At 42.5% G+C, this 24,477-nt stretch overlaps 2 protein-coding genes across 3 annotated transcripts; both read left to right on the forward strand.

Moving 5' to 3' along the window:
- Positions 1-2,942: 2,942 nt before the first annotated feature.
- On the forward strand, positions 2,943-6,150 carry LOC146523284 (uncharacterized). The gene has a single exon (XM_085150742.1). It carries the CDS (start codon positions 3,243-3,245, stop codon positions 5,172-5,174), a length of 1,932 nt encoding a protein of 643 aa, XP_085006868.1. The 5' UTR covers positions 2,943-3,242; the 3' UTR covers positions 5,175-6,150.
- Positions 6,151-18,788: 12,638 nt separating this feature from the next.
- LOC146523285 (uncharacterized) lies at positions 18,789-23,676 on the forward strand. 2 transcript variants are annotated; one of them, XM_085150789.1, is made up of 6 exons: positions 18,789-20,982; positions 21,048-22,096; positions 22,199-22,531; positions 22,671-22,781; positions 22,910-22,944; positions 23,039-23,676. In XM_085150789.1, the coding sequence occupies exons 2-6, from the start codon at positions 22,051-22,053 to the stop codon at positions 23,159-23,161; spliced, it is 648 nt and encodes a 215-aa protein (XP_085006915.1). In that variant the 5' UTR covers positions 18,789-20,982; positions 21,048-22,050; the 3' UTR covers positions 23,162-23,676. The 2 variants fall into 2 exon arrangements, with proteins under 2 accessions (XP_085006915.1, XP_085006906.1); XM_085150780.1 differs by having other exon boundaries at positions 18,789-22,096.
- Positions 23,677-24,477: the final 801 nt, after the last annotated feature.

Consider the following 24,477-nt stretch of genomic DNA (forward strand, 5'->3'; position numbering starts at 1 on the left):
CACCAGACCTGCGACCATATGTTCTGGACACTCGGGTAAAGAGAGGGGCTGAGCTGTCAACTGATCACCACCTGGTGGTGAGTTGGATCAGGTGGCGGGGGAGGACGCTGGACAGACCTGGTGCACCTAAACGCGTAGTGAGGGTGTGCTGGGAACGACTAGCAGAGGCCCCAGTCCGCGAGATCTTCAACGCACACCTCCGGCAGAGCTTCAACAGCATTCCGAGGGAGGCGGGGGACATTGAGTCCGAATGGACCATGTTCAGCGCCTCCATTGCCGAAGCTTCTGCATTGAGCTGCGGCCGCAAGGTGGTTGGTGCCTGCCGTGGTGGTAATCCCCGAACCAAATGGTGGACACCAGAGGTGAAGGGAGCCACCAGGCTGAAGAAGGAGTCCTATCGGGCTTGGTTAGCCTGTGGGACTCCGGAGGCAGCCGACAGGTATCGACAGGCCAAGCGGAATGCGGCTCGGGCAGTGGCTGAAGCAAAAACTCTGGTGTGGGAGGAGTTCGGAGAGGCCATGGAAAAAGACTTTCGGACTGCCTCGAAGAGGTTCTGGCAAACCGTCAGGCGTCTCGGGAGGGGAAAGCGGTGCTCTACCTGCACTGTGTATAGTGCTGGCGGAGCGCTGCTGACGTCGACTGAGAAAATTGTCAGGCGGTGGAAGGAATACTTCGAGGACCTCCTTAATCCCACTGACGCGTCTTCCGAGGAGGAAGCAGAGTCTGGGGATGAGGGGAATGACCCACCAATTTCCGGGGGCGAGGTCACTGAGGCAGTTAAACAACTCCTTGGTGGCAGAGCCCCTGGTGTTGATGAGGTCCGCCCCGAGTTCCTGAAGGCTCTGGAAGTTGTAGGGCTGTCCTGGTTGACACGCCTCTGCAATGTTGCGTGGAGATCAGGGGCAGTACCCGTGGATTGACAGACAGGGGTGGTGGTCCCCATCTTTAAGAAGGGGGACCGGAGGGTGTGTTCCAACTACAGGGGGATCACACTCCTCAGCCTCCCCGGGAAAGTCTATGCCAGGGTGCTGGAAAGGAGAGTTTGTCCGCTAGTCGAACCTCTGATGCAGGAGGAACAATGCGGTTTTCGTCCTGGTCGCGGAACACTGGACCAGCTCTTCATCCTCTCGAGGATACTTGAGGGTGCATGGGAGTTTGCTCAACCAGTCTACATGTGTTTTGTGGACTTGGAGAAGGCATTCGACTGTGTCCCTCGGGGTGTCCTGTGGGAGGTGTTGCGGGAGTATGGGGTGTCTGGCCCATTGCTACGGGCCATTCGATCCCTATACAACCGTTGCAAGAGCTTGGTTTGCATTGCCGGCAATAAGTCGGACTCGTTCCCGGTGGGTGATGGGCTCCGCCAGGGCTGCCCTTTGTCACCGGTTCTGTTCATAATTTTTATGGACAGGATTTCTAGACGCAGCCAAGTGGCGGAGGGCTTTCGCTTTGGTGGCCTCAGGATCTCATCTCTGATCTTTGCGGATGATGTGTTTCTGTTGGCTTCATCGGGTGAGGGCCTCCAGCTCGCACTGGAGCGGTTCGCAGCCGAGTGTGAAGCAGCGGGAATGAGGATCAGCACCTCCAAATCTGAGGCCATGGTTCTCAGCCGGAAAAGGGTGGAGTGCCCACTCCGGGTCGGGGATGAGTTCCTGCCCCAAGTGGAGGAGTTCAAGTATCTCGGGGTCTTGTTCGCGAGTGATGGGAGAAGGGAGCCGGAGATCGACAGACGGATTGGGGCTGCAGCTGCAGTAATGCAGACGCTGCACCGGTCCGTCGTGGTGAAGAGGGAGCTGAGTGTAAAAGCGAAGCTCTCAATTTACCGGTCGATCTACGTCCCTACCCTCACCTATGGCCACGAGCTGTGGGTAGTGACCGAAAGGACGAGATCGCGGATACAAGCGGCGGAAATGAGCTTCCTCCGAAGGGTGGCTGGCATCTCCCTTAGAGATAGGGTGAGAAGTTCGGCCATCCGGGAGGGGCTCAGAGTAGAGCCGCTGCTGCTCCACATCGAAAGGAGCCAGCTGAGGTGGTTTGGGCATCTGACAAGGATGCCCCCTGGGCGCCTCCTGGGTGAGGTGTTCCAGGCATGTCCCACCGGGAGGAGGCCCCGGGGCAGACCCAGGACACGCTGGAGAGATTATATCTCTCGGCTGGCCTGGGAACGCCTTGGTGTTGCCCTGGATGAGCTGGAGGAGGTGGCTGGGGAGAGGGAGGTCTGGGCCTCTTTGCTTAGGCTGCTGCCCCCGCGACCCGGCCCCGGATAAAGCGGATGAAGATGGATGGATGGATGAATAAACGGGTGCGTAACTAATGACACCAACCTTATCAAGGTTGTCGACACCTCCTTTGCATCGGTTGTAGTCCTGTATTATGATGGGCTTTCTTTTCCCTTCATCGCTGACGTCCTGACTGCAGTGTTTAGTAGGACCTCATTCTTGCCCAGGGGATGTAGGAGATGAGTGCGTGCGTCATTGTAAATGCAAAGGTGGAGGAGAAGACCGCTCTCCCTCATGCTTGGAGCAAAAGAGGTGGAAGTTCGGGTTTGTTTTGTCGAATTATGCCAACTAGAGCCAGTTTCTCTTGCGCAGATCATCTGCCAGTGCAAACAAGGTGAAAAAATTATTGCAGGTGATGACATGTCCATGGAGCCCTCTGTCATTTCCAGGACCACCCTCATCCCCTGGTTAACTTCAGCGTAACGCCAGCTGCTTTGCCCGTGTACACCTGCAGCCTCCAGCGTAGGATGTTTTCAAATCACAGACCCAAATCTTTATGTCATATTTGTCTGCTTTTTCAGCATGGACTGCCTGAAGCTGCACCTGCCTCTGAATGGGATGAGCTGCTCATTTACACAGAGGTCTTTTTCTGGGCTTAAGAGCATCACCAGGCGGTGCGTCCACATATCCCATACCTGGCGGAAGACTTGTGTTCACAGTGTCGGGGTCAGGAGAGCTTGTCATCAAAAGGCAGCGCCCTGGTGATGTGATTAAATCTCTTGTGGGACATCATAGCCCGGTCGCGTCGTCACTCATGGTTGTGTTTTTCCCAGGTTAGTTTTGTATTGTTTATTTCCCCTTTCTGTAAACAAAGCCATTTTTTGAGTTACGTCTTGTTTCTGTGAGTCTGCATCTGGGTCCTCTCCTGCCAGCACACAGCCGCTCTTTGACACCCACCCCCTGCATGAGACTGTAGGAGCACCTGAAGACAAACAGTTTCCTCCACTGAGCCAGAGAGTGGAAACGATGGAGTCTCTTATTGAGCTGCTTTTGGAGACACTGGCTGATCTGAGAGGCAGCGAGCTCGAGAACTTCATCGAGATCCTGAGAAGAAAATGTGGCTCACTAGTCCCAAGGAGTCTGTTGTTCATGTCACACCTGCACGACGTGCAGGACATGGTGTTTTTGGTGGTGAAGACTTTTGGCCAACAGTCAGTGGAGAAGATCGTGGAGGTTTTAAAGGAGATGGAGAGGACTGATCTGGCTCAGAGGCTGACAGACAGCAGCTCAGAAGCTCAAAACAAACATCTGGATGAACATCTGTCTGCACTGATCCATAAAGTTGCAACAATGGCAGCTGTTACAGATCTGCTTCTAGAAACACTGGAGGATTTGAGTGATCAGGATCTCAACAAATTCAAGTTGTTCCTGCAGTTCACTCGGTTTCAGAAGAGTCTTCCACAAATCAAACTGAGTGATGACAGAAGAGAAACAGTGAATAATATGATTGATAAATGTGGTCATCAGTCTGTGGAGGTGATCAGGGAGGTTTTAACAGACATGCAGAGAACTGATCTGGTGCAGAGGCTGTCAGAGAGCAGCTCAGGACTCAAAGCTGCAGGATCATCAGCTGAAGGATTTGATGTGGAGGAAACAGAGAAAGAGAAACACTCTGAGGATGAACGTTGGCCTGCACTGATCCGCAAAGTAGAAACGATGGAGTCTGTTATTGAGCTGCTGCTGGAAACTCTGGATGGTCTCAATGATCGAGAGCTACATGAGTTCAAGTTGAACCTCCCACAAATTCATTGTTACGAATATTACTCAGTCTTCTCATGGATGCCATACGAGTGGACAGACCTGCAGGAAGTGGTGTTTCTGATGGTGAAGACTTACGGCCAACAGTCAGTGGAGAAGATCATGGAGGTCTTAAGGGAGATGAAGAGGACTGATCTGGCTCAGAGGCTGTCAGACTGCAGCTCACTGCCTCGAAAGAAACACTCTGTGGATGAACGACGCTCTGCACTGATCCACAAAGTGGCAACAATGGCAGCTGTTAAACATCTGCTTTTAGAAACTTTGAATGATTTGAGTGATGAGGAGCTCGAGAAATTTAAGAGGCTCCTGCAGATGATCATTCCTGGGAGGGATCGTTCATATTTCTCATGGAGGTTGAGTCGATCATCAACCAGAGCAGATGTAGTGAATCTGATGGTGGATGAACTTGGTCATCAGTCTGTGGAGGTGACCAGAGAAGTTTTCATGCGCATGAACAGAACTGATCTGGTGCAGAAGTTACCAGAGAGCAGCTCAGCATCCAGAGAGAAACACTCTGTGGATGAACATGGAGCTGCACTGTTGAAGAGAGAAAAAGAACGGGAAGCTGTTAGACCTGTTAGACAGATTCTCTTGGAAACACTGAATGAATTCAGTCAAAAGGATCTCGGGAAATTTATTCTGTTGCTGCCGTTCACGTGCTTTAACATGGGCCTGCCACAAATGGAGAGGTACTGGTATCCAAACTGGACAGAGAGACTTGTGAATCTGATGGTGGATGAACTTGGTCATCAGGCTGTGGAGGTGACCATGGAGGTTTTAACAGACATGAACAGACCTGATCTGATGCTGAGGCTGTCAGAGAGCAGCTCAGCCTCGAGTGAGTCAGCTGGAGCAGCTGGTGGAAGTAAAACCGCAGGGGGAGAGGACTTTGTGGACAAACATAGAGTCCAGCTGATCCAGAGAGTGAGCAACATCGCACCCATTTTGGATGAGCTCCAAGACAAGAAAGTTATTGACCAAGAACAATATGACAAAATTAGAGCTCTGCCTACCTCTCAGGACAGGATGAGGGAGCTCTACAGTGGTCCCCTGAAAGCCAGTGCAGCCTGCAAAGAGATCTTCTATGACAGCCTTTTGGCACATGAGATATTTCTCGTTGAAGACCTTTCAAAGAAGTAAATGTGTTGGAAAAAACCACATTTTTAGACCAAATGTACACGATCTACCTGAACATAACATGTTTACATTTACAATTGTATCATTTAAAAATGAACTGACGATAGGGGTGGCTGTAGCTCAGGAGGTAGAGCAGGTCACCTACTGATCGGAAGGTTGGTGGTTCGATCCCTGGCTCCTCCAGTCTGCGTGTCAAGTATCCTTGGGCAAGATACTAACCCCAACTTGCTCTCCGATGCGTCCATCGGAGTATGAATGTGTGTGTGAATGTAGTTAGAAAGCACTAAGTGTAGATAAAGTGCTTGTGAGAATGGGTGTGATTGGGTGAATGAGGCATGTTGTATAGAGCGCTTTGAGTACTCCGGGAGAGTAGAAAAGCGCTATATAAGAATCAGTCCATTTACCATTTACCAAAATGCTTCGTCCTGATTTTTCATACCAGAGGCTGAGTGTGGATTCGTTTTTTGACCGTTAACAGCGGTCAAAATGAGCGGCACCACATTTCCTCGTTGTCCAAATCTCGCCAGGCTTGGATTGTGCATCTCCCATCAGATTGGTCATGGCAACAATATGCTGCACGATTTCATCCGTCAGGAACAACGCGAAGCTGGAGATTGTGTCAGTTATTCAGGCGGCGGCATAGTGAGTAGGTCCCGGGATAAACCCTGTGGCTGCTAGGACATAGTGGAGCGTCTTCGTATTTGTGGGAGACCAAATTATTCTCCTGTTTTTTGAGGTCCATCCTGCTGCTTCTTCATTCATCTCCCCTTTGCTCTCATTTTCAGAAGAGAAATCAGATGATTTGGACGTGGACTCCAGCAGCTCTGTGGCGGGTGATGAGGAGCCATCCTTGCTCTCACAGTGCATGAGCATGTCAACAACTTCCTCTGTGCTGTAGTATTTTGGCATCATGGAAATGACTACTCCCGCGCTATGACTCATTCTTATAACCTCGGCTGCAGTGCACCTGCATAAACAAGCAGAGCTTCAAGACAAAATAAAATCAAATTTGGTTTTGGTTCTTGCTTTTATATTTTATTTGTTTGTATTGCAGCGTGGACATTAGAAAAAAAAGAGTGTTTGTGTCTAAATCCAAGTCTTTTCTCTTTGAAGTTAGATACAGACACAGACACGCTTTTTGGGGGGGCAAAAAGACCCTTTTGTTTTCTTTTCTTTTTTTAATTAAACACAGATGCCGTTATCCAGCATTGATACTGACACATAAACCATTGCAGAAATTTAAGGCCAATAGTCCAAAATGAAATCCTAACATAAAGGAGTGGATTAGTTTATGTTATAATAAATGTGGAATGAAAAATTGTGTTTTTACTCATACTGAACTCGAATTAAAAGTCAAAGTAAAAAAGTGAGTTTTAAGATGTGATTTAAAAGACTGAATAGACTCTGAAGTACGAATCTCCTCTGGCAGATTATTCCAGAGTCTGGATGCTGCTACAGCGAAGACATGATCTCTTCTATGCTTCAATCAAGACGATCTCAGTGCTCTTTTGGTGTCATACATGTTGAGGAGTTCATTTAAATAACTGGGCACCATATTATTTAAAAGTTTAAAATATCAGTACCTGAGATTCAGCTGACCCGTGAGCTATCAGATAAAGAGCTCGCTGCTTTGCCAGTTCCAGGAGTTTCTTTAACAGATGCTAATGGATCATACCTGGAGACAGACCCAGGCTTTTTATTTAGCATGCTAAAACAAACAGATGCACTGTCACAGGTTTCAGAAGGACTCGCGCAGACCAGGAATCCTTTTGCAAAGAGACTGTGACTTATAATGTTTGCCTACTGCAATATATATGCAATGCGCAAGGAGGGTCCATGAGTGGGATAAGGGGAAAGGTCCACACATACGATGCTCTCCAGAAAACTCTCCACTCTTTTCCGCAGCCACTTCACGCTCCAGCTCCAACACACTTCGCCACTCAGTCACTCTCACATGATTAGCACAGGGAAATGGGAACACCTAATAATCTATTTACAAGAAATGATTAATCAGAAACAGGCTAGAGAAAACACACAGATTCCGCTATTGGTTGCTGGACTAACTAACACAGGTTATTCAACGATCCAGCGACTTGAAGCACAGAACAGCCATCTTAAATAGCGATCAGGTAGATCAGCAGCAGGTTTGGCAACCAGGGCAGGTGTGTGGGCCAGAGGCGAGAGCCCAAAATGAGCCCTGCCCAGGCAGGCAAAGACAGAGATGAATAGAGAGCGCACAACAAAAAACAGAAAAATTTTAAAGCCCTTTTCTTTGAAGCTTTCCCCATCATCACGTTTGTCACATAGTTTATTTTTTTTTGTTAATATCACATTATAATCTTCGGTTTGTTGTAAATGAAACTACCTTTAACAAAAAATAAACATGATGGCTGGAGATGGAAAACAGATAACTTTCTCTAAATGAAAGATACATTTTGAATAAAAATGTGAATCTGCTGTTTGTAAATGTGTTAAAAAAAAATAAAAAAAAAGAGAGAGTGAAATAATTGCTTCCTCAAAATCTTTGCACATTTGGAAATGAGCAGGCAGCTTCAGAGTTTTAAAGCACGTGGAGGCTGTAGGAAAGGTTTCCCCAGAGATCTCCACTTTCAGTTCAGGAAGAAGCATTTAGTTCATTGTTCATAATACTGCAAAGCAACTACACAGTTAAACTATGAATTTCATGCATTCTATAACTTTAAGTGTTTATTAGCAAGCATTTGCAATATGAGCAATAGCTTTGTTTAAAAAGAAGTTGCCTATACCGGTTTCAATGAACATCCATAGAAAACCAGTGATGCAGCAATTCTGGACTCAACATCAAATTCTTCATCTTCATCAGTATCCTCAACTGGCCGTGTAATTTTGTCTAATACCATCTGAGAGAAGATGAAAGAGGACAACTTCAACCCTGTGAAAAGAATATATAGGTTACCATTTTTGTTAATAGGAAAATAACAAGTTCAGTATATAAATACTGCATGGTAAGTTCTACACATATTTATAAATAAGGTTATATAAATGACGAGAAAGAACTGATTTACCTGCAGAGTAAACAGGATTTCTGCTATTCTTGGAAAAAGAAACGGGACAATATCTGGCCTACATGTCAGGGCTGGGGAGCAGTCGTGTGGTGTATTGAAAAAAAAAAGGATCCAAAATGCAGGTACTGGCTGGGGTGCGAGTGAGTGTTTATTTACAGAGGTGATAAGGTGACAAAAACAGGAAGAGCAGAGCGGGGAGTAAACAAACCTAAACTGGGAAAACTAAAGAACTAAACTAAACCAAACACTCACAGGAGGAGGAGCAAAATGCACAAAGAAAGATGGCAGAGAGACGCAGAATGAATACCGGGTAACACAGAGTAATGCAGACTGACATGGCGTTAAACAGACGACGCAACAGAGAGCACAGGAAAACACAGGGCTAAAACACACGGGAAGTAATCAGGGAATGGGCCACAGGAGGGAGACACAGCTGGGAGAAATTAGGCTAACGAGACAGGGGAGAGGTAAAACTGAACACACTGACAAGAGACATGAACTTTCAGAATAAAACAGGAAACTAACAGACACAGAGAACCAGACAGGACACTGAACTTGACAGGCAGACTCAAGAGCAGACACAATAACACCATGGACAGACAGAGGGAACACAGGCAGGCATGAAACAAAAACACTAACACATAGCAAACCTAAACAAAAGACAAAACAGAATAAACGAGAACAAAGAATAATATAAAGAAACACAAAACACAGAGTCCTCAGACTCAGGACCATGACATTTTTCAATCCCTTTCTGAGCTGTTTGATTTGGCACATGGTTCTCCCAGCAACCTTCTAGGCAGAGAGACCCAAGACATATTATCCACCAAATTCCTGAGTTCGTGCCATTATCCCAATTCATAGCGAAAGATGGATTTTTCTAGCAGCGCCTCACCTGTCAGTTTTCACGGACTGGGTAGATGACATGAACAATACTTAGTATTATAATACTAACATGGCCCAATGTTAGCTGCATTATCATTATTAATTACCTTGTATTTCCCAAAGGCATCGATGGCGAGGAATTGCGTAATTACAAGAGCACCGAGGTGTATAATTACCTGCGCAGAAACAAAATTGGTAAAGTACTGCTCAACAAACAAGGCAACTTAAAGATGGCAAGGCAGCTGTAGAGGTGAGCCAGAGCGTCGATCAAGCTAAAGACTTAGTATGTAATGCTAAGAGAAAGTGGAGTACTGGAGACAGTCGGCTCTTCCTGTATCGCCGGATTAGGGAAACCATGTAGTCATGGGCTGCTATTCTGTGGAAGGTATCACTTATCTGGATATCAGAATGTTTAAATGACTGAAACAGAAACACTGAACTGGCAAAGGCCGCTGCCATCTAGCTAAGATGCTACGTGGAGCGCTGTTTACATGTGAAAGCCAGTCGTTAAAGCTTTGTGTGGGCTGTATTAAAGTTAAAGTTTAAAATAATATTTAAAAAAATAAAAGACGGTCCATTAATTTACAAGATAAGAAAAAAAAATACATTTATAAGAAGATGTGACACTGGGTAGTATATGTAGAATACACCAGTATATATTTATTTGAATAAAGTTGGAGACTGGATGTATATTTCTTCAACAAGAAGCAAATGACTATTTATGTGTGGTGGTCTCTGGTCGGCTGCAGAGGAGGGGTGATGCAGTGAGCCCCCGGGGCAGCGCCGAGGCAAACAGGTGTGCTGGGTTATGTCTCTTTATATGTTCACAGTGACAGTCGGAGGGGGAGAGAGCGGACGTGACAGCAGAACGGGAGTGTCTGTGTCCCTGTGAAAACAAAAACCACAGTGTGATCACATTCGAAAATAAAGTAGTGCTGTCATTACGTCCGTGTCCTGTCTATGCTTAACGGGTCCAACGTTACAATATGAAATGGAAAATGTGTATTTAGTTCAACAACTACAACAATTGTTTTGACACTTGACCAGCGAGAAAATACTTCTTCGATCTTTCCCTGTCTTGGGATCTCCCAGCAGTCACTGAAATAAATTGGAGATGGCTTCATACAGTTTCTTGCTAACAGGTTTGACAGGTTTTTGACATTTTTTGTGCACATCGTGCGATGTATTTGTTGTTACTCGAGCCGTACCAGACTCCCGATCCGTATCACGTATGTGCAAAAAGCATCTACTTCTACTCTGAGCATTTTACAATAGTTACGGGTGCACTCAGACCAAAGGGGGTTGATAATTACACACACCCCACTTTGCAGTTATTTGTTTGGTAAAAAATGTTTGGAATCATGTATGATTTTCGTTCCACTTCTCACGTGTTCACCACTTTGTGTTGGTCTTTCACGTGGAATACCAATAAAATTGATTCATGTTTGTGGCTGTAATGTGACAAAATGTGGGAAAGTTCAAGGGGGCCGAATACTTTTGCAAGCCACTGTATTCCACCTAAATGAAAAAAGCATTTCATGTGATTTTACTTCAGTATAATATATAAAATAATAAAGAAACAGATTAAAAAGACAACTACAAAATAAGGCTGGCATTATTTCTCATGCTTCAGCAATTCTAAAACCATCAAGGTTCAACGTGAATGCATAAAAATGCACCTTTCCGGACTGGAATAAATGGGGTCCAAGTCTTTCTGACACTTTGCTCCTGGACTGGTATGCTGATGATCAATTTGCCATTCAGGAGTCCCATATGAGTGGTCCAGGAAAAACTTCCTCTCAGTTGGTGGATCTGATAATATGCAAATAATGAATAATGCATCTCTTGTGCGTCTCCTTTTTGGATCTCCTGACAAAAGAACATCGCCTGCTTGAACAACACAATGTTGTACCTGAACTTGGTGTTCGCTCGCTCTGTGGTATAGTATCACTTCCTGTTCCTGCTCAAACACAGTGGTGTTTCTGAGTAGCTTATTTGCTTAGCAGTTTAATTAACAACTTTTAAATACATTCTTTTTTCATAGTATAATCTTCACGTGCTTCATCCGAAGCACACTTTCTGTGTACTCACTACCTAATTTATAGCCAAAGTATTCACTCACTGTCTCTGTACTGTTTCGCTAGCTTAGCTCGTAGCCGACTCGCTAGCACCATGGCTACTTCACCTGTCCCTTCTGCACTTTCTTGCTCATTGTGTCAGATGTTTAGTTACTCCTCAGCCTCCTTTAGCAGTAATGATATCTGTAACAAATGTAGCATATTTGCAGCTCTGGAGGCCAGGATTACTGAACTGGAGACTCGGCTTTGCACCCTGCTCTCACCCTTAGCTAGCCAGGCCCCTGTAGCTGGTGCAGCCGAAGATAGCGTAGGCCCCGCTAGCTGTTCCCCGGCAGACCCCAAGCAGCTGGGGAAAGACGGCTGGGTAACGGTGAGGAGGAAGCGTAGTCCTAAACAGAAGCCCCAGGTACACTACCAACCCGTTCATGTGTCTAACCGTTTTTCCCCACTCGGCGACACACCCGCTGGGGGTCAAACTCTGGTAATTGGTGATTCTGTTCTCAGACATGTGAAGCTAGAGACACCGGCAACCATAGTCAATTGTCTTCCAGGGGCCAGAGCAGGCGACATTGAAGGAAATTTAAAACTGCTGGCTAAGGGTAAACGTAAATTCAATAAAATCATAATTCACGTCGGCAGTAATGACACCCGGTTACGCCAATCGGAGGTCACTAAAATCAATATTGAATCGGTGTGTAACTTTGCCAAAACAATGTCGGACTCTGTAGTTTTCTCTGGTCCCCTCCCCAATCAGACCAGGAGTGACATGTTTAGCCGCATGTTCTCCTTAAATTGCTGGCTGTCTGAGTGGTGTCCCAGAAATGATGTGGGCTTCATAGATAATTGGCAAACCTTCTGGAGGAAACCTCGTCTTGTTAGGAGAGATGGCATCCATCCCACTTTGGATGGAGCAGCTCTCATTTCTAGAAATATCGACAAATTTATTAAACCCCTCAAAATATGACTATCCAGAGTTGGGACCAGGAAGCAGAGTTGCAGTCTTACACGCCTCTCTGCAGCTTCCCTCCTCCTGCTACCCCCCCAAAAACCCATCTCCATAGAGACTGTGTCAGCTCCCAAAAAGACAAAAAACAAACTAAAAACCAGCAACAAACAACTTAAACATAAACAATTACAAAGAAAGAACAATACAGTATCCACATCTGAACCAAAGAGTAAAACAGTGAAATGTGGATTATTAAATATTAGGTCTCTCTCCTCCAAATCTCTGTTAGTACATGACTTAATAATTGATCAACAAATTGATTTACTCTGCCTTACAGAAACCTGGTTGCAGCAGGATGATTATGTTAGTTTAAATGAACCAACACCCCCGAGTCATTCTAACTACCAGAAATCTCGAAGCACAGGTCGAGGGGGCGGTTTGGCAGCAATTTTTCACACCAGTCTATTAATTAATGAAAGACTGTTACGTCCCTCTGCAGCCGCTAATCTGCTCAGTGTGTTCAGCTGGTGCTAATTGGCCACACCTAGTCAGGTGTGGATAAAAGCATACCTGAGGCAAGCTTCCCGGGGAGCTCACTTGTCTTTGCCTTGGTGGCACCAGCCATTTTAGCCGACCTGATATTCCATTTTAAAACAAAACCTCTGTTCACCTACATTCTGGTATTCGTCTCCTTTTTTATGTTGCGGCTTTGAGCCGGGTCGTAACATAAGTGGGTACCAAATACCAAATATCCCGGACGAGCCGCCACTTATGTTACGACCCGGCTCAAAGCCGCAACATAAAAAAAGGAGACGAATACCAGAGTATGGGTGAGAAGAGGATTTATCTTAAAATGGCTGCTGCAACCAAGGCAAAGACAAGTGAGCTCCTTGGGAAGTTTGCCTCAGGTATGCTTTTATCCACACCTGACTAGGTGTGGCCAATTAGCACCAGCTGAACACACCGAGCAGATTAGAGGCTGCAGAGGGACGTAACAAAGACCAAGACAGACTTTTAATTCATTTGAAAGCCTGATGCTTAACATTGTCCACCCCAGCTGTGAAACTCAGAAACCAGTCTTACTTGTTATCATCTATCGTCCACCTGGGCCTTACACAGAGTTTCTGTCTGATTTCTCAGACTTTATATCTAATTTAGTTCTGAGCTCAGATAAAATAATTATTGTGGGTGATTTTAACATCCATGTTGATGCTAAAAATGACAGCCTCAACATGGCATTTACTGTTGTTAGACTCAATTGGTTTCTCTCAAAATGTAAAAGAACCCACCCACCACTTTAATCACACTCTAGATCTTGTTTTAACATATGGCATAGAAACTGAACATTTAACAGTGTTTCCTGAAAACCCTCTCCTGTCTGATCATTTCTTGATAACATTTACATTTACAATAATTGATTACGCAGCAGTGGAGAGTGGACTTTATCAAAGTAGATGTCTTTCTGAAAGCGCTGTAACTACGTTTAAGAATATAATCCAGCCACTGTTATCATCGTCAATGCCCTGTACCAACACAGAGCAGAGCAGCTATCTGAACGCTACCCCAACAGAGGTCGATTATCTTGTTAATAATTTCACCTCCTCACTACGTACGACTCTGGATACTGTAGCTCCTGTGAAAACTAAGGTCTCTAATCAGAAGTACCTGACCCCGTGGTATAATTCTCAAACACGTACCCTAAAGCAGATGACTCGTAATCTGGAGAGGAAATGGCGTGTCACAAATTTAGAGGATCATCATTTAGCCTGGAGAAATAGTTTGTTGCTTTGTAAGAAAGCCCTCCGCAAAGCCAGAACAGCTTACTACTCGTCACTGATTGAAGAAAATAAGAACAACCCCAGGTTTCTCTTCAGCACTGTAGCCAGGCTGACAAAAAGTCAGAGCTCTTTTGAGCCAAACATCCCTTTAACGTTAACTAGTGATGACTTCATGAACTTCTTCACAAATAAAATTTTTATCATTAGAGAAAAAATTACCAATAATCATCCCACAGATGTAATATTATCTACAGCTACTCTTAGTTCCATTGATGTTAAGTTAGACTCTTTTTCTCCAATCGATCTTTCTGAGTTAACTTCAATAATTACTTCCTCCAAACCATCAACGTGTCTTTTAGACCCCATTCCTACAAAACTGCTCAAAGAAGTCCTGCCATTGATTAATTCTTCGATCTTATATATGATCAACCTCTCTCTAATAATCGGCTATGTACCACAGGCCTTCAAGGTGGCTGCAGTTAAACCTTTACTCAAAAAGCATCTCTAGACCCAGCAGTCTTAGCTAATTATAGGCCAATCTCCAACCTTCCTTTCATATCAAAAATCCTTGAAAGAGTAGTTGTAAAACAGCTAACAGATCATCTGCAGAGGAATGGTTTATTTGAAGAGTTTCAGTCAGGTTTCAGAGTTCATCACAGCACAGAAACAGCTTTAGTGAAGGTTACAAATGATCTTCTTATGGCCTCTGACAGTGGACTCATCTCTGTGCTTGTCCTTCTTGACCTTAGTGCAGCATTCGATACTGTTGACCATAATATCCTATTAGAGCGATTAGAACATGCTGTAGGTATTACAGGTACTGCACTGCAGTGGTTTGTATCATATTTATCTAATAGACTCCAATTTGTGCATGTAAATGGAGAGTCCTCTTCACACACTGAGGTTAATTATGGAGTTCCACAGGGTTCAGTGCTAGGACCAATTCTGTTTACATTATACATGCTTCCCCTAGGCAGTATCATTAAAAGACATAGCATACATTTTCACTGCTATGCAGATGACACCCAGCTCTATCTGTCCATGAAGCCAGATAACACACACCAATTAGTTAAACTGCAGGAATGTCTTAAAGACATATAGACTTGGATGGCCACTAACTTTCTGCTTCTTAACTCAGATAAAACTGAGGTCATTGTACTCTGAAAAGCTTAGAAATATGGTATCTAACCAGATTCTAACTCTGGATGGCATTACCTTGGCCTCCAGTAACACTGTGAGGAACCTTGGAGTCATTTTTGACCAGGATATGTCCTTCAACACACATATTAAACAAATATGTAAGACTGCGTTCTTCCATTTGCGCAACATCTCTAAAATATCCTGTCTCAGAGTGACGCTGAAAAACTAGTTCATGCATTTATTACTTCCAGGCTGGACTACTGCAATTCATTATTATCAGGATGTCCAAAAAACTCACTGAAAAGCCTTCAGTTAATCCAAAATGCTGCAGCAAGAGTACTGACAGGGACTAGAAAGAGAGAGCATATTTCTCCTGTTTTGGCTTCCCTTCATTGGCTTCCTGTTAATTCAAAATCCTGCTCCTCACATACAAGGTCTTAAATAATCAGGCCCCATCTTATCTTAATGACCTTGTAGTACCATATCACCCTATTAGAGCACTTCGCTCCCGCTCTGCAGGCCTACTTGTTGTTCCTAGAGTATTTAAAAGTAGAATGGGAGGGAGAGCCTTCAGTTTTCAGGCCCCTCTTCTGTGGAACCAGCTTCCAGTTTGGATTCGGGAGACAGACACTATCTCTACTTTTAAGATTAGGCTTAAAACTTTCCTTTTTGCTAAAGCATATAGTTAGGGCTGGACCAGGTGACCCTGAATCCTCCCTTAGTTATGCTGCAATAGATGTAGGCTGCCGGGGGATTCCCATGATGCATTGAGTTTTTCCTTTCCAGTCACCCTTCTCACTCACTATGTATTAACAGACCTCTCTGTATTGAATCATATCTGTTATTAACCTCTGTCTCTCTTCCACAGCATGTCTTTTATCCTGTCTTCCTTCTCTCACCCCAACCGGTCGCAGCAGATGGCCGCCCCTCCCTGAGCCTGGTTCTGCCGGAGGTTTCTTCCTGTTAAAAGGGAGTTTTTCCTTCCCACTGTTGCCAAAGTGCTTGCTCATAGGGGGTCATATGATTGTTGGGTTTTTCTCTGTATCTATGAAGCGCCTTGAGGCGACTTTTGTTGTGATTTGGCGCTATATAAATAAAATTGAATTGAATTGAATTGAATAGTTTCCTTTTCCGTGTTCCAAAGGTCTTCCACTGGGTGTCCTGTACCCTCTCAATGTTGCGAAGAACCTACAAAAAATGACATGAAAAGCAGAAATAGAAATATTTATTATTCACCAAGTTGCCGTGGCAATGCTCGTTCTGGAAATATAGAAGCTATCTACTAAAGCAGAAAAAGTGTTAACACACAATAAAAAATGAGAATTGTATCAACCACATTTTCACTTTTTTCCTCAACAAATCTCCTTTCCCTGTCAGTCAGCCCTTCTTAAATGTACAGACCGTTTCATTCAGAATCGTCATCATCTCAACTCTTGTGTTGATGTCCTCTTCTGGGTTTGCAACCGCAAAGTCATCATCCATGGGACAGGCGTTTGTCACAGCAGGAAGACGTGGATGTCGGTGGAAGAGCAGGAAATAGGGACTGTGGCGGGTGTAGTGCTGATCACACAAAATCTCTTCATTAAATCATTATATCTTGCACTTGTCTATAACTTTTAAACTTTTAATAAGTTTAAAAATACATTCTTAAGACGATGATACACTGTAAAGCATCACGAGCAGTAATCGTGGTTCTGGTTGATGCACTTTCTGAGAGCACGCTTAATGTTCTGGTTGGTCCTCTCATCCATTGAGTTGTATTGTAGAATAGATAAATAAGCATGACTGATTTCACTTGAGTTACTGAAGGTTAGACATCCAACTGCTAACCTGCCTGTTTGTCTGGTGGCGGTACACACTGGACACAGCATGTTTAATATTGAGCTTGCTGAAAATACTGTTGTTGAGCTGCATTAGCATGAGCCGACTTGGTGAACAGGTTTTAAGATGTACCTTGATGGGATGTAATCCTGGTGCCACGGTTTTGATTTGGTCATTCATCTGGCAGCGATGACGACATCTAACCTGAAAGATGTATTCCAAACAATATTTCTAGGATACTGAAAAACCAGTTGATGTAAATTGATAGCAATAAAATAAAAAGACAGAAACTAATGTTGAAATGTAAGTGTGCAAGTAAACACATTCATGCAGAATTATATAGCTTACAAATGCTTTAGAAAAAATTATGAAGAGGTTCTGATTTCTCTTGTTAACTCAAATAAGACCATGTCCATTCACCGATGTCCTGGTTCAATGTTGGCTAGTAATAGCCAGCAACAACCCTGTTTCTGGTACCTCTGACAAGATTCTTCTTATTTTTCGGCTTTGTTGTTCAATCGGAGGAAGCTCTCCGTTGAGGAGAAAAGCATGAATTTGTTTGTATACGGAGGTATTCATTGTTTAAATGTCTCGGGCAGTTGAAAAGGAGGCAGAGCTGTCGAGAAACGCTAGGAGCTGACTGGGTGCTAACCGTGTCATTTAAATATATTAACTGTCGCAATGTTGGCAAAGAGAGGAAGTAATGTAATATTTGCGCATGTGTGGTACCGCATGCGCGGGTAATAGTGACGCACACAACTATTATCAAGTTATCCTCTTGATTTTTGAAGCATTCAGTATTTCAGCATTTAACTATTCAAACAAAGTTAACGATGAATATCGCCTCCTAAAGGAGCAGAGTGTAATTCACTGGGTGTACATCAATCTATTATCTGGGATAGACCTGTGTGGACTTGTTGTGCAGTTTAACTAATCAGATTTTAGAAATGCCACAGTGGCAGCGACTATGATCAGTGAGACTGACAGATAAAATTAATTTATGATGACAGCTGCAGGGCCAGGAGTGCCAAAATGAATGAAATAAATACAGCATTAAATAATTAATTTAATGCTTCAATAATTAATTAAAATTTGAAATAATTAAATGTGTCGATAATGAATAAATTAAATATATATAAAAAAAAAAATAAATGTGTCATTAATAATTAAAAATATAAATAAATAAATTTATTTATTTATTTATTAAATGTTTAAATGAAATAGAAGGGCTTTTAAGTAATTATTAATGGGATATTTCATTCATTCATTTTTTCACTCATAGCCCTCCATAAATTATGGCCCTAAGTACATAACTGGTTATAAAATGAAGCTGAATATGAATATTAAATGGAAATCCACTTATAATAAAAATTCCTATGTATTAGTAAGACTTATACGAGTAATATGGATAACATTTAAAGACTGAATTGCTAACCTTAACCCTGGCTCAACAGAAGACAAGTAAATTTTGTGAAGGTGAGCAGCTTCATGGTTTTAAAACTTGACCTCTGGGTTTTAACTTTGAGGTCGAGGTTATTGTGTTTGTTTATATTTTTTGAGCAGTGTAAAAAAAAAAACATAAATAAACACACCAAATTAAAGCTGCCCTTTGTTTTAAACAGCATTTTATTTGTAAAGCTTCTCTCGTACCTGTTTGCATCCATCCTTTACATCACTGACATCTTGTGGCCCCAGTTGGCCACTGTCACTGGAATAGTTTCTGCTTGTCTTCTTGTAAAAGTCACCACACACCACCACTGTCACCAATCAAATCTAATCATTGAAATCCAGGGTAGTTGAATTAAACTGATTCTACAAAAAAATAAAAACTCAGGAAGGGGGCCAAAGACACGTTAACACTGTTTACAACAGTATACCTTGAACTGGAAGCTAATGTTAAAGCTTCAGAAATCTTCATAACGAAGAAGAATGAAAAAGTACGTACGATTAGTCTGTTTCTGCCACCAAAAACGAAACATTGCTATCCATAACTCTAAAATTGTGATTTCTTTATTGCAGTAAGAGAAATAAGCTTCAATAGCAGGTTGATGCCATGAAGCAAAATAGAAAAAAAAATCAGGATTATGAACATTTGAATAACTAAAAACCAAGACACATGTAACTGCAGGCAGAAAAAGATTCCTCTAAATAAACACCTCTGCGTTAGTGCATTTGGTGAGGTCTGTAGTTACAGGCAACAGCTCACTGCATCAATACAACTCACAGTTAAAGCAGGCATAGTCCTTCATCTTGACATTTTTTTTTTAAATGGAAAGAATAAGAAAAACAAAAACCTTCACCCACATCGACTGCTAGCTTTGTCGTAATTCAGGGGCTGCACCTTCTGAAGGGTGCCTTTAAAGGCTGATTGCGTCACAGCGAGGTGATGAAAAGGCCTCAAGGAATAATCGCGAAGAAATGCGATGAGCAGAATGTTTGTTGATTTTACGCTGCTTGTGTCAGGGCCTGAGTCTGTGACCCAGCATTTTAAGTTGATTTTGTATTTTGCGATTTCTTAAATTATATTGAATATATGCTTAGTTCTTGTGTTGACATTATTAGTTATGGATTGTTTCTCCTATAATTCCTGATTCATTAGTAGTTTCTTGTCTTCTGTGTCAATATGTCATGTGTTCCTTGTCTGCGTGCTTCATGTTGTCAAGCTTGTGTGCCATGTCTAAGTCTCTAATTGTTTCCTGTGTCTGGTCCTCTCCTCTGTAAAGTCTGGTGTTTCCATGTTAAATGTGGTTATTTTTACTCTTCACCTATGGTGTTATTGGCTGCGTCTCAATTCAGTGACTACATCCTTCGGAGGCCGCATTTGAAGGTCGAATACGTTACAGCAACGCCTGTGTATAATTTGTCTGTGTGTGTCATTCAGTCTTTGTCAGATCGTCTGCTATCCTGCCATTCATGCCATGTCCCAGGTCTTCATGTATTTATGCCAGGTAGCCACGTTTAAGGGTTTTTCATGTTTAAGATGTGTCATGTTTTCTGTGTAGTTTTTCCAGTTTTGGTTATTGTTTAGCTTCGCCTTTTGTTTTGTAATGTTTTACCAATGTAACAATTGTCTCACATTAATGAACAGATCCAATTTGTGGCAACACACTACTCTCTACAGTACAATACTGTTAAACTGAAGCTCAGAGTTGAACTTTTATGTAGACAGGGGGGGTTGTAAGTAATCCAGAAAAGGGTTTGATTATAAAAGTTGCTTACAGCTTTGTTAATTCTCTTTTGTTTTCTATTCTGTTCATTCATTCTTGTTCCTGCTTCAGTTTTGTCTCTCTGTTGGTGTCTTTCACGTTTCCCCATTTAGTTATCGGTTAATCAGTTTAATCTCTCCACTCAGTTATGTCTCACTTACTGTTATATTTTACTGACTGTTGCCCTGTCTTAGTTTGTGTTTAGTTTTACTTCCCCTTGAGTCATTATGCTAGCTTCCCTCAGCTGTGCTCCCACCTGTTTCCCCTTGTTATCTCGTGAGTGCTTATTGTCTGTGTCTCTTTCTGTCCTTTTAAGTTTATGTTCAGCCTCTTAAATTCTGCATTCAGGTCCACTTCCTGCCTGCCAGACTGCTGAATATTGGCGTATTGTTCATGATAATGTGGATTTATTGTGATAACTGGGTCTGAGGATGATCTGTACTGTCAGAATGAGCTTACTGTAATAGTGTGCCTTTATAAATCTTCTGTAGATTCCAGTCGTTTCACATTCTGAGCTTTTATGATGAAGTCTCAGATTTTTACGACCCTGACTTTGGGACCAGTCAGATGACTTCCTGATACTGTGAGAGACGAGGTTTGCAGTGGGACTGTATGCAGTCCAAAACAATTCCTCTGTTCTACACGTGCTGTGTTATTTGGAAACCGAATTTCCCCAGAGGAGCCCACCCGAGGGATTAATAAAGTTTATCTAATCTAATCTAATAAAATGTGTAAACCTGACTGTCATGTTTATTGGACTAAGAAAACACTCAGACCAACTGCACTGTCACAAGTCTTATTTACAAGAAAGAATGAGTTTAATGGGAAGAGGGAAGTGGCTTGAATAAATTTATTACCCAACAGGAATGAAACACAGAGCTCCTCCAGAGAAGTGATGTTACAAATGGTCAAGGTGAGTTCAAAAGGGAAATTTTTGTGATTTGGTTCTGAGGCCTTACTTGTTTGCTTTTTAATCAGAGAATCTGGAGTAACTGGCAAGCAGACGAAATGCTGCTGCTCAGAGTGCAATGCAGGAGAATGGGCAAGCAGGTAAATTACTGGGAAGTACTTTTCTTTTCAGGTTCAGAAATCAGCTGGAAGGTTTAGGTAAGAATAGCTAGCAGCGGTTGTGAAAATCCTCAGGAGAACCAGGAGGCTGACAAAGTTACTGGGCAAACAGCACTAGCATTAGCATGTTTCAAATGGGGCCTGCTTGCCACCATGGTGAGAAATAACAACCTTCAGAAAAAGGAACAAGGAATGATTGCCCACAGCTCCACCTGAGAATTACTGGGGGCAGCATCAATCCAAGTCCACAAATCCACACCAGGTCGATGCAGCCTGCAGCTACTGCAGCGTGTTCAGTACTGTCCACACTTCATGTGCATTTTTGGCTACTTCTTCACTGCAGTTTTTGAATATAGCAGTGACAGAGTAACACCCCTAAAATAAACTGAAAGTTGGGAGCCAGGAGGGGAAAAGTCGCAGCATTTTATTTTTTTTCTATCGACTGGTATAAAATGCCAGGAAACAATCACAAAATAATTAACACATAGCCAGCATAAGGTCAGCCACAAAGACCCTGCAGAAATATGTAAATCAGGCCTTAGAGAGATGGCTTTCAGAGAAAGAGGGAGACAGACAAAACCTGAAGCCTGTCAGGATCGATTTGGTTGCTGTGTCCTGCAAGGTCATCTGTAACCCCAGTTCCAAGAGTGTTAATGTGAACAAACCTCTCTCTCTGAGAGGTTTGTTTTTAATGAGCAGATGTGATAAACTACTTCAACAGTGGTTTGAGAGTCTACATGCGAACAATCACAATCTTTGTCTCTTTGTTCTCTGTTAGGGTTAAACTTTCTGGGGGGCGTGATTATTCTTTCACACATGTATTGTACAGCACATACAGATACCAAAAACCACACCTCTTCAGATCACCCTATAAGAGCTTGTAGAGCACCATTTAAGGGACATCGTGTGCACAATGAGGAACTTTGACTCTCTAACAGTTTTACTTGTCTGCAGCCTCAGTAAGTACAGCAACTCATTTACTCCACAGAACCAGCTGATTCTGTTGATTAAGATTAGGTTGCTTTAATGTTTGTGTTTATTTATTTTCTTTTGTTTTTCAGGTTGGATCCCTGTATCACAACCTTTGGAGGTTCAGTCTGGAAAAGAAGTCACGCTGCTGTGCTCCAACTTTTCCAGTTCTCACTCACAGATATTCTGGTTCAGAGTGACCAAGAGAGCCAAACTCTCCTGTATCGCTGCGATGTTCAAACCTCATGAACCTGCTTCATTCTGCGCTGGATTTCAAAATGGAAAATTTGAAATGAGCACCAACATATCAACTGTGTTTCTCAAAATTAAACAAGTGGATTTATTGGACTCTGGACTTTATTTCTGTGGATTTAAAATACAAAGCAGTCCAGTTATTGTTGAAGCAACAGATTTAGTGGTCCAAGGTAAGAATGACCTCTTTATTTGGTTTTATTGAATTTCATGGAAATAAGAGTCAAAGTTTAAGATGTTAGATTCTGAACCACACATTTAATAAACTGCAGCTGCTGTCATTTCATTTATTATAATCTGTCTTTGTCACAGACACTTTTATCGGATTACCAAATGTGATGAGTCTGATCCTCGGTGTTCTGACTGTTTTCCTCATCACAGTCATCGTTTGTCTGGCTGTTAAAATCAAAAAGCTTCAGAAAGGTATTTTTATTGTGATCACACTTAAAAAAGAAGAACAACTATTTTCTATTTTAAAAGTCCTTCAACTGGAATATTTTTAACATTATAATTCAACCAACCTCATAAATTGTTTGTACTTTTTGCCGCAGTTCACAATGAAGGAAAGAATCTACAACAAGAAGAGGTGAAGTGTTTCATTTTGTGTCCTTCACACTCTTTATCAGTTAATGTTAGTAGTTTTTACTCAGCTGTGAGACTGACAGTTCTCTTATTCACAGAGGCAGAGCTCAGAGCACCTGCACTATGCAGCTGTGACATTTCATCCAAAAACAGAAAGTCCTCACAGCCCTGCATCAGCCACAGAAGTGGACCCAGATGTTATTTATTCATCTACTCGATAGACTCAGAAAGTGACCGAGCACTTCATGGAACCGAGGTGTCATTATTGATCTGCTGATGTTTGTTTGGTGGATATCGTCATGCTGTGAAATCACAAGTGAAAATGTACATGAATCCTATTGGTGTCCTGTGTTCAGTGTTGGGGAGTAACGGAATACATGTACCGCCGTTACGTATTTAAAATACAAAATATGAGTAACTGTATTCCGTTACAGTTACCGTTTAAAAAGGTGGTATTTAGAATACAGTTACTTTGTTGAAATAAATAGATTACACGGCGGTACTTCCCTGTTTCATATTGTGGCGGACCTTCAGTAACAGTAATAAATCACAGCAATAGTACATTCATGTAGTTGTAAAAAGCATGATAATATATTAAGTAATCCAAAGTATTCAGAATACGTTACTGTCATTGAGTAACGCAACAGAATACGTTACAGAATACATTTTGGGGCATGTATTCTGTAATGGAATACATTTTAAAAGTAACCTTCCCAACACTGCCTGTGTTACTGTTATAAGTGGTCTATATACAATATCCCTTATAAATGTAGACCTTAAAATAATCTGCAAAGCTCTCTCAAAGAGATTAGAGAAAATAACCCCCCTCTTAATTCATCCTGACCAAACTGGTTTCATAAAAGGTCGGCACTCCTCAACAAATACTCGTAGATTTCTTAATTTAATAGACTACTCATACAATAAAAACATTGAAACCATAATATTATCTCTAGATGCAGAAAAAGCATTTGACAGAGTTAACTGGAAATTTTTATTTGCAACTTTACACAAATTTGGTTTTGGAAACTCTTTCATAAATTGGATAAGAATATTATACAATTCCCCAACAGCTCGTATCAGAACAAATGACCAGACATCCTCCAGCTTTTGTCTCCTGAGGGGCACCAGACAGGGATGCCCACTCTCCCCTTCACTTTTTGCAATTTTTATCGAACCTCTAGCAGCAGCACTTAGACAGGCTACAACAATTAAGGGCATAAAATGTAATAACGTAGAACATAAAATCAGTCTCTATGCAGATGATGTGTTGCTTTTTCTGCAAAACTCACAAATCAACCTCTCTGAGGTAATTACTCTAATAAACTGGTTTTCAAGAGTTTCAGACTATTCAATTAACTGGCCAAAATCTACAGTTCTTCCCATTAACTGCTCCTTCCACAATTCATCTTCTGCCCCACTACAATCTGGAAATATTAAATATTTAGGTATTATTGTTTCTCCTAAGCTTTCAGACTTAATTAAATTAAACCACATCCCACTTCTAAAGAAAGTAGAAGGCGATCTGACTAGATGGAAA

The sequence above is a fragment of the Neolamprologus multifasciatus genome, chromosome 3 (assembly GCF_963576455.1).
Source record: "Neolamprologus multifasciatus chromosome 3, fNeoMul1.2, whole genome shotgun sequence".
Classification (NCBI taxonomy): domain Eukaryota; kingdom Metazoa; phylum Chordata; class Actinopteri; order Cichliformes; family Cichlidae; genus Neolamprologus; species Neolamprologus multifasciatus.